Raw genomic sequence first — 11,119 nt, forward strand, 5'->3', positions numbered from 1 at the left:
TTCATTTCATAATTTAGAATAATTATAAAAGTATTTAAACAGGCCTGTAAATGCACAACACAAAAACTGGTACACATTTCACTACAAGGGATACATTTTTCACCATGTGAGTACTGAGGGACTGGAACAGGTTGCCCAGAGAAGTTGCGGATGCTCCATAGAATCACAGAATCATAGAATAGTTAGGGTTGGAAAGGACCTTAAGATCATCAAGTTCCAACTCCCCTGCCATGGGCAGGGACACCTCGCTCTAAACCATATTACCCAAGGCCTCGCCCAATCTGGCCTTGAACACCGCCAGGGATGGAGCATTCACAGCCTCACTGGGCAACCTATTCCAGAGCCTCACCACCCTAACAGGAAAGAATTTCCTCCTTATATCCAATCTAAACTTCCCCTGTTTAAGTTTTAACCCGTTACCCCTCGTCCTATCACTACAGTCTCTAATGAAGACTCCATCCCCAGCATCGCTATAGGCCCCCTTCAGATACTGGAAGGGTGCTATGAGGTCTCCATGCAGCCTTCTCTTCTCCAGGATGAACAGCCCCAATTTTCCAACTATTAATACATCATACCTCCAAAAAACTTTCTAGTTTGGCTCTTTCCTTGAGAAGCAATTCATATTCATTCTTGCAAGTTCTACGGATATCATCCTTCTCACTTGCATGTCTTTGCTGTTCTTCTTTCCACTTCTGCTGAGCAATATGAAACGTTTTCTCAGTCTCTGCCACTTTCTGCTGCAGTTCTTCGTTTAACACTATTGTTTAAAGATAAGAAAGAAAACAAGTAGCACTGCAAAGCATGTTAAAAAAAAAAATACATAATGATCAGTTCTTCTGTGTATTGTGATATCCTGTGGGATACTGGAGCATAAAAAGTCCAGCATTGGATAGTACCAACTTCACTACAAAGAAACAAAATTGGTGCTCCTGTAGCATATTTCACACAAGGACATAGAATGCTACAGAGATTTTTATAGATTAAAACTCTTCTCCTCTCGGAAAAGAATAAAAATTAGCAGTAATGCTTTGAAGTGAAGTCTCTATTGCATGGAAGCCTTAATTTCAGATTTCTTCAACACTTGGCCAGCTTATTTTGAATTGTTTATTTCATATAGAAGTTAGCTTGTTTCAATTAATTTTGAGGTCAACTTGTGTGACAGTGAAGATAAGCACCTGCCCCATGAAAGGGACTGTAGAAAAACCTATGCCAGTTTGGGCTAGCAAGCAAAGGAAATAAAATGCTGCTCAAGAGATTCAAATCGCCAGCCAAGCAAATGCCTGATAGGGGTACATTTATATATTCCTCAGTAAAAGCTTAAATGGTGCAAAAACCTTAATTATCTACGGCTGTTTACTTAAGCAGTCTGACTTGGGAGTTTTCCTTTATTTTACAAATTTGCTTTCAGATGAAAGTACTTTAGATTACCTTTACATTTTCTTGAATATAACTAGCTACACTGGCAATTAAAAGATCATCACTTTCTAACAGATTTTTATTTCAAATTCATCCTAGTTTTCTGAAATTTCTTCCCAGTCAGAGAATGATAAAACAAACAGAAGAGGCACACTAAGACAACACAGAGAATCAGTGGTCACAATTATGGGAGAGGATTGTCAGACAGCAGAAAGGCAAGCCTGAGAGCTGCAGAAAAACCATCTGTAGGAAGTACTGAAGAGGACAAGGCACAAACAAGGCATTCTGCACAAGAAACAATCAGGGTCACATCAAAGCACCAAATGAGGTGAGAAAGACTCCAAGTGACCCGGGAAAGCAAGCAGGAAGTTATAAACTACAAAAGAACAAACAAGCCACACCATGATAATTTGACTGCTTTGGCACCTGTCATGGAAAGAAAAACAAACAAACACAAACCACAAAACCAATGTAATTTACTGTCAGTTAACAAGAATTCCAATTAGTGATTCTGGTATTGAATAAACTAACACATATACACATTTAACAAAACATTCTTGCTTCCACAAAACCTCGACTACACCCTTTTTGTTCTCCAGTCTTCTAACCACACACAAGCACAGTCCCTTCAGGAAGCTGACATTCATGTACTGTGGTTCCTTCATCTGCAACAGTCCCTTTTGAGTTCTGCCTCTTGGTGCCTGCATGTCACTACTTTGGTCCCAACCCCTCCTCAGGCTACAGCTCTGCTGATGTCTATCCTGCTGTCTCTCCTGCTGTCCCTTTTCTTCTCCTCTTCCTTCACTCTTCCTCTCGGCATTTACCATCCTTTCTGAAACCTGTTTTAGCAGAGATGCCATGCACTCTCTGATGAGCAGTTGGGTGCACTGTGGTGTGTAGATTTGTCAGCTGTGGAGCTGGCTCAGACCAGCACTGGGCAGACCCAGACCTCTTTCCTCCCACACAGGTGGCCCTGCAGACCAGCACCCACTACTGAACACACTGTCTGACACAGGAGTCAATGGGTTTTCCAAATGAAAGTGAATCACAAAATGACATTTGAAGTACTTCAATACATACACACTACTCGCTTCTAAATTGGCAAGGAGTAAAGTGAGCATGCAGAGTACGAAACAGCTTTCCCCTAAGTGAGAAACTAGCACTTCAAGTCTTTAGCTTGCAATCACAGGGAAATTTCCAAAGGGAAATAAAATGCATTCTTTCAAATTGCAATCTGTAAGATTTGTGTGTGTGTGTGTCCTCCAAAGGATTGAACAGTTCAGCTTTCTAATTACCGCAAAAAATACCTGATAACTTAAGTACTTGCAAGTCTCCAAATCTCCTTCCATTCTTGGAAAGATAAAAATCTCCAAGAGGAATGCTCTAAACTCCTCATGGAACACAAAAGCTTCAGCAAACTCATAAATGCACCTCCTGTACTAAATTAGAAAGGTACTATACTTGGGTAATTAAAAACACACCTCATTTACTTGTAAGAATGAGAAATATCTCTGTTGAGGATCAAGGAAATCTGAGTTTCTGAATACAAAACTAGCAGGGAAAAAAAATGTCTAGGTAAAAACCCTCCCTTCCATATACTACTGTCACAATATACATGTTCCATTACCTATAAAAAGAGAAACAAGGATGATGATAAGAAAAGAAACCAGGCGTGAGCAATGAAAAGCTTGAAACCTTTGAAAAGATGAAAGAAAGAAGCAGTATGATGAAAACTTCTAGAAAAAAGTTGTTTGAAATTGTGCAAATGAACAGAAATTGGCTCGTTTTTTTTTCTTTTTTTTTAACCCTGAAACAGAAAAAGAAGAGCTGCTGGACACAGTGATAACCAGGATGCGGAGACAGCCACCAGGATTACAATTCTGTATAAGGACAACACTGAAAGAAGGAACAATGAAAGGGAAGAGGCAAGAATAAAAAGGGTTGATTGGTATAACAGGTTAGTTCTAATTCACGTGTGAGATAGCAAGAGTTTTGTAGACTGCTATGGGTTTACAAAAGCAGACGGACAAGAGACTGGAAAAGTAAGAGAAGTCCAAGAAAAACAGCAATAACTATACATTTAATTAATCATTGCTTCTCACTTGTTTTCCGAACTTGGAACTGACTTAGCCTTTGTTGATGTTTGCTTTTTTGAAACTTACTTTGCAGTTCCACAAGTTTGGTATTTGCATCACTTAATTTCTCTTCTGCAGCATGCATGTTCAGACGACCATCTTTTCTGGCAATTGCCAATTCATACTCCAGATGCTGTCGAACAGCCTCTCCTTTCTCAATTTCTGACCGTAATTTGACTATCTGGCTTTCATAGTCAGACAGCTAGAAAATAAATTTGTTTCAGAAAACTGGTATCAATTCTCTTTTGACAAAATACATGTTACAGAAATACACCTACAGAATATTTTTTAAAGATACTTTGAATCACATTTACAGCTGCCTTCTTAGTCCACTTCAAAGTGAAATATAGACTTACAAATGCACATCTATGCAGATTTTAAGTACTTTTACTGGTTTTATGCAAATTAATGTTCCTATTCCTAGATAAGTTTCATGTACCTTAAACATAGCCCTCAATTTTTCAAAAAATACACTACCTTAAGAAAATAAATGTCATCATGCTGTCATCTTCCTGCACCTCAAAGGAAAAACTGCAGCAACAGAAACATTATATTCCACAGGCAATTTTCTAGTAAGTTTCTTCAAATTTAACACTTAAGAAAAACAATTACGTTGGAATGCTAGACTATCAGACATCTAATAACTCACAAATATGTGTATGAACATAAAATTCAGCTCAATGATGTTCAGTTGTCAAATAGAATGCTATTAAATTTAGCAGACAACAAACTAAGAATGGAAAATGCTTCAAAAAGTTATCTTATCCAGATTAAGAAACATAGTATAGTCATTGCTGCTAAACTAGGTCCAGAAAATCAAGCTCAAACTATGTCAACACAAGAAGGTAGAAAGTAAAATACACAGAATCACAGAATTGCCTAGGTTGGAAAAAACCTTTAAGATCATCAAGTCAAACCATTACCCCAATACTGCCATGTCCACCACTAAACCATGTCACTGAAGGCCTCATCTACATGGTTTCTGAATACTCCCAGGGACAATGATTCCATCACTTCCCTGGGCAGCCTGTTGCAATACCTAATCACCTCTCTGTGAAGAAGTTTTTCCTAATATCCAATCTAATCCTCCCCTGGCACAGCTTGAGGCCATAACCTGTTGTTCCTATCACATTTGTTATTTGGGAGAGAAGACCAGCCACGTCCTCGCTTCATCCTCCCTTCATGTACTTCCAGAGACGGATAAGGTACCTCTTGGGCCTTCTCTTATTCAGACTAAACAAACTCGGTTCCCTCACACGTTCTTCATAAGACTTATTCTCCAGACCCTTCACCAGCTTTGTTGCCCTTCTCTGAACCCACTCCAGCACCTCAATATTCCTTACTATTCCTTCAGAACATCTATAAAGTACCTCCTTGACTTCAGTAATATTGCATGTAAGTAACTTAAGCATGTCCATTATCTGCAACTATAGACTAAGTGAATAGGGGAAAAAAAAACTAACAACAAAGCAAATCAAAATAAAACCAAAAAAACACAACAGTCTCCAGTTTATCTGCATTGCAAACCAAAACAGGAAAATGGCGCAGAAGATCCTTGTGCACCCCCATCTTTCAAATTCTGTCTAAGAAGGGTTTTGTTTGTCTGAATCCAGGTAATTCCAGAGAGAATTGCACAGAATCACCCTGCAGTTGATAGGGCAATGGGAAAAGAATGAGTTAGCTGCAGCACAAGAGCAAGTCATTGTGTGGGAGAAACAGGTATTTCTTAATTTGGCTACACACCCCAATAATAAATGGATATGGAACAAATGGTTCCATAAACTTGGTTTATTCACTGGATTTGGCCAAAAACACATGAACGAACGGCCACATCAACTGCCCCTAGCAAACTGATAAAAACGGAATTGTTATCTGTAGTAGTAATAATACTTCTGCACCAGCACAGTTTAAGCCAGGATATGAGCTGCCAGATTGGCATTAGCAAGTCTGGTTAGTGTTTCTAGCAGCAACAAATCCAAATCCGATTACAACTACTGTTGTACTCAGTGCCCACCTTCTCTTATGTGTACCAGCATGAAAGTCAGTAAAAAAAAAGATTAAATATTTTCGTACTACTACTTGATTTTAATACTAGTTTGCTACAGTAGCATCAGGGAAAACCTTTGTAAAACAGGCTAATTATCCCCCTGTGAATGAAGTTCTTGTTAACAAATATTAAGTTACTGATGAACATATCACCACATCTGTAAATTATACATCATTACAGCTGTATAAAACTGGTGATTTGCACAAGCTGAGATACTGCCAGACCACTAAAAGCTGGATTTCGTATATACACAAAAATATGGTACTAAGTTTATGAGTTGCAAATAACTTCTGCAGAATTAAAATGATACTCTAATACCCTGCAGAAAAAAAAAATAAATAACAACTAAATTAGATCTTTTTATGAGGCTACAGTCAACTGTGGCTTTTAATTGTGTCGCCAGGCAACCCTACCTAACAAACCAATGGTAGCAGCAGTGACTCTTTTCTCTGGAGAAAATCCACACTCTGCTTGATGCATGATCTTTAAATATCAACAATGCCAGCAGATGTACTTCTGAACAGGTACAAAAGGTCTGTACAGTGACACCTTCCTTGTTATTCTTCAGCTAATGACCGCTTTTGATAGTCCATGCTAGAGTATTATTTTAATGAAACAAGATCACATTTGTTCTGACAGTAAAATAAAGCAAGCAAAAGAAGTCCTTACTTCTCGATTGTGTTTAATGGTTAAGTCTAATTTTTCTTTTTTAGCTTGACAGAGTTTCCATCTCAGATCTTCAACGATATATACTTCTGATTCATTGCTGTTTTGTAGTAACTGTGACTCACACTTGGCATTATGTAAACTGCAAAATATAAACGTTTTAAAAAAATGTAAGTATTCCTTGTAAGTTTTAATGCTCCTTTACTTCACCGATCAGATTGCAAGCTCAAAGCTCTAAACATTCACTTAAACAAAATTCTGCCACAGTTGTCATCATATTATTACTGTTCTTTGAAAAAGAGTTATACAGAAATGTTTATTGTGTGAGATATGAGATGCTGCAGCAGGAATTACTGTTAGATACACACTTCAGATTTCCCCACGTTGATTTAAACATGGTAAGTTTTTTATCAATTTTAATTACCACTATTATTTTTTCAATAAACTTTCAGGATGCTTAAAAAAAAAACATTATTCCAATCACATTAAAATGACTAGCAAGTTTTTGTTTGTGTCTTGCAGTAAGGTTCATTTTTCAACGTGGATTACCATCCCAAAACCATTTCTGCCATGAAACAAATGTACATATATACAACAAAAATCACTTTTCCACTTTTTTTTTCAAAGATACATACATTTAAACTAGACACAAGAACCTGATCACAAACAACATAAATTAAAGTTCTAGTCCTCTAAAATACACAGTATCTTCATTTACACTATTTCAGTTAAAATCTACTTGGCAGCTAGCAGGAGAAGCCCTTCAACACCACAAGCAATATTAAAATAATCAAAACAAGCTTTTACAAATAGAATGAAAAATAAGTATTAAAAATACATATTTAATTAAAACAGCCCAGTTTAGTAATCTTATATGCAATTATTGCAACCTCAGACTGAACAACTTCTGAATTATTTCGGGAGTTTAAAATCAGTTCTCAGATTATTTCATATATGTAAGACTGGCTGCAATAATTAGTTGTTCCACACAAAAGCACAAGCTGCCAGGATCACTAAAAATGAAATATACTGTGAAAAGAAACATGATTATAATAACCACAAAGTTGGCAACATGTCATACAGGACTGAAAATACTAAAATAGCTTACCTCTGTCTACACGAGGTCTTAATTACAGAAATGTCAGTCCCCCGGGATTTAATTATTTGTTACATTTTAAAAAAAAATTTACCACTTTACCCCTAGGTTTGTGCAGAGGCACCACTACCATTTTCCATGACTGAGAACTCAACCTTATGAGATATGTTTTTTTTATCAGGAAAGACACAAATGTCATCAACAGGGGGAACAGTAATTTAGATCAATTGTTGACTTTAAAGACATTACTAAGTAATGAAATTTCAGGGTTCTAGCTAAAGCCTATAAATATTTTGTAATGTAATAAATATTGTCTAGTCTCCATTCATAAAAAAAGATCTATGAGTTCAGAATATGTGTGTATCATCAGTAATTGTTCCACAGGGAACAATTAGTGTGTTAAGTACAAGTGTACTTAACACATTATATATATTTAATAAATGCAGGAGATAAGGATCACTAAAACCTGCATGTACTACAGAAAAAAAACACAGGCACATTTATTAGCTTTCAGTGTTTACTATGGGAGCTATACCCAGAGGAACCAACATGACTCAAAGGACAAAAAAATCAGCAACAAGGTAAGTAAAAACACGTATTATTATATTATGCAATTCTTTGCTACTGCAGTAGGAAAATGTGGTGCTAAGTCAGGCAGGTAATAAAAAGCACCTGTAAACTGTATAAAAGCTTATTTGTGGATATCATATAACATGTCTGTGAGACCTTTATTTTTCCATGGCTAGGGACAACAGAAAATGAAAGAAAGGCAGTCATGTTGATATGATTCAAGAAGTACCAATCTCAACTAAAGACAGCTAAAGGCCAGACAACACCAAAGGTAACAAAGCACAGGGTAGGGAGAAAATCAGAACCCAAATTGGAAGCTGGAGAGAACTAGGGCAAACAAACAAAAGTTATGAGAAGAGTAACCACTTTATTAGCTTGCAAGGAGGTCGTTTTGCTTCTTTAAACCTACTGGTATATAATGCTTCTTGCATGGACAGCACACTGGATGCAAGCACGGGAACGAGTACATTTTTTCAAATTAGTAGAAACCTACATTTAAATCTCTAAGTAAATTACATTGGTTTGTACGGCAATCAGCTTTTAAGAAAGCTATTCCTTTCAATGCATCTATTATACAGAAATTAATCAAAAAACCCCACACTAGTCAAGAAACTACATAATAAAACTTACACAGAGGAAAATTTAACTCTGCTTAATTGGACCAATTTGGGGGAGAGGAGACACTCAAATAAACCACAAACAAGTTACAAACCATCAGAGGTGACAGCAAATTAGGGAGATTATAGAAATGCTAAAAGAACATAAGAGCATTAAGACACAACAGCACAACAGTAAGTACTGGGGGGAAAAGCATTAAGAGCATTAAACACCTTTTTAAAATACCATTTTTGGCACAGCTTCTAAACTCACAATGCCATTACCGAAAAATTTAAAATATAAAGCAGAAAACCCTATTTTTCCTCTTAGTATAGAATTAAATTGAACCAGCTACTTAAAAAAAAAAAAAAATTAACTCCGAGGGAATATTACCATGTTAACCATTTCATTATTTTATTTGATTACCTAAACGTTTCCAAATACAACAGACATTGGCCTTAAGAATTCTTATTTCTGTAATATTTTCTTTAACCTTCACAGCATTTCCAGCACATAAAGTACTTTGTGAAAGCTTCATATTACCTACAGTAGGAGATTCTTCTTTCATATTCATACTGAAAGTACAAGTGCTACAAGCATAAAGCTTCTGGAAGCTTAAATCAAAGACTAAAACACACAAAATCCCTCAAAAGTTTCACAGCATGTATGATTTGCAGCTTAACAGGAATTCAGAGGATATTTTGTACTTCCATCTTCATGTATTAATAGCTTATCCACTGTTGGTTTTGAACCGTAATACGTAGTTTACTAACTACAGCTTTTATCTAAGACACCATTTTTAGTAGTACTTTTAAGATTCCTCAAGAAAGCATATAAGCAGGTGAAATAGCTTTTGAGTTCTATGCTGCAGAATGACTTTTCTAACTCAAAAACCAAATTCATATTCACTTATCTGTTAGGGCGTTGAGGCACTGGAATAGGTTGCCCAGGGAGGTTGTGAATGCTCCATCCCTGGCGGTGTTCAAGGCCAGGTTGGACGAGGCCTTGGGTAATATGGTTTAGAGCGAGGTGACCCTGCCCATGGCAGGGGGGTTGGAACTTGATGATCTTAAGGTCCTTTCCAACCCTAACTATTCTATGATTCTATGATTCTATCAATTCAACTAGAAATGACAGCCAACAGAACACTGCAGAAAAACAGCTTTTCACTAGCTTTTCTTCCACATCTGGCAGAAAATACAGTGATTTTGTAACAGAAAGAAATTTTATTTCCTCTACTATCCAGCACTGGAATTTTGCTAAACTTCCCCAGCTGAAAGTTTCCTAACCAAAATTTATATTCATGGAATTTTGCTGTTCCTATATAACTGGTACTTTTGTATAATCAGACTTTAAACAGTGACAAATAGCTCTCACACCTAAGAAAGACAGAATGAATTAAACCTTACTTTAATTGCCCCAGAGATTAAACACACATAAGGTTTTAGAAAATAAAAGTCATGTGCAAGATTTAAAGCTGACCTCTACCCCCTCAGCTTATGCAGAAAACCATTCTGTAACTGCAGGTCACACTCCTAACTGCAGAAAGGAACCACCTCTATCTCCAAGTCACATCTCCCACAGTCATGTGAGAATTCTTGCAGACCCAATTGCCTCAAGTAAATGCATGCCTTCAAGCAAATCTTGTCATCTATAATAACTGCACTGAATGGCATAGCTTGCATGTATCACACCGTACCTGGTGGTTCTTCAGTCTGAATTACATTATTTCAGGGATCTAGAAAATAAACCACAAAAACACAACAATACTACTAGAAGTACAGAAGTAGAGCTCACCATGCAACTTCCATGACAGCAGAGCTGACGGAAGAGGACACACTCATGACATCCATAAAGCAGCTTTGAGTTTATTAACTCTGGAGAAGGAACATCATCTTCAACCATGTACACTCTTAGTTGACAAGATTCAAAGATTACTCTTTTCCATATCATAACATTAAAACCTGCAACAGAGAGATATTTCAGTTTATTTGGCAATTAACCATTTAACATTCCCAAACAGTTACCAGTGAGACTACTATGCCTTGTGAACAATTACCACCCACAATCTGACATCAGTTTTAGTCAAGAAATAGAACTATTACTGTCCTCTAAGCTTGAATATTGCAGATGAAGATAAATATATATACTGTACAATATCTTCTACCAGGTTTTCAGAAGGAAGTAAACACAAAACGTTATGTTTGCATAGATTGTTCCCCTATATTTTTTTCCCCCTAAGAGTATCACCAATTTAATTTATCTTCAAAATAATTCAAGGGACATATAAGCACATACTGTGATTTTTTTAAGTAGGTCGACATCCAAGGTTTGCTGGCAAATGGAAGCTAACATAGCAAGTCTTCTAACTTTTTCATAAACCTGGAATTTTCTATTTGAACACATTTTTATTAGATAAGTCAGCAATATTTAGGGGTTATGGGAAGAACATTAAACTGAACTGTAACTCGGTTCACCCATAAAAGAAACCCACTGATTTAGAGTTACTGACAAAAAGAAATATACAGACAACATGCTGACAACACAGATCTTAAAAAGAGCTCCAACATGTACTTCAAGTTGAATAGTGAA

The 11,119-nt window shown here is 36.7% G+C and overlaps 1 protein-coding gene across 2 annotated transcripts in view; it reads right to left on the reverse strand.

Moving 5' to 3' along the window:
• Window positions 1–10,500, reverse strand: part of LOC133223709 (coiled-coil domain-containing protein 171-like) — a 30,254-nt gene extending 19,754 nt beyond the window's left edge. For both annotated transcript variants that reach the window (XM_061374667.1, XM_061374668.1), the window contains exons 1-4: window positions 10,325–10,500; window positions 6,268–6,406; window positions 3,579–3,753; window positions 576–757 (exon numbers count right to left, since the gene is read on the reverse strand). In XM_061374667.1, the coding sequence (XP_061230651.1) occupies window positions 576–757; window positions 3,579–3,753; window positions 6,268–6,406; window positions 10,325–10,380 (552 nt within the window). In that variant the 5' untranslated portion in view covers window positions 10,381–10,500. The remainder of the gene's footprint in view (window positions 1–575; window positions 758–3,578; window positions 3,754–6,267; window positions 6,407–10,324) is intronic.
• Window positions 10,501–11,119: the final 619 nt, after the last annotated feature.

The sequence above is a fragment of the Neopsephotus bourkii genome, unplaced genomic scaffold (genome assembly GCF_033783945.1).
Source record: "Neopsephotus bourkii isolate Nb327-2 ecotype Australia unplaced genomic scaffold, CSIRO-AGI_Nbou_v1 NB_1642, whole genome shotgun sequence".
Taxonomy (NCBI): domain Eukaryota; kingdom Metazoa; phylum Chordata; class Aves; order Psittaciformes; family Psittacidae; genus Neopsephotus; species Neopsephotus bourkii.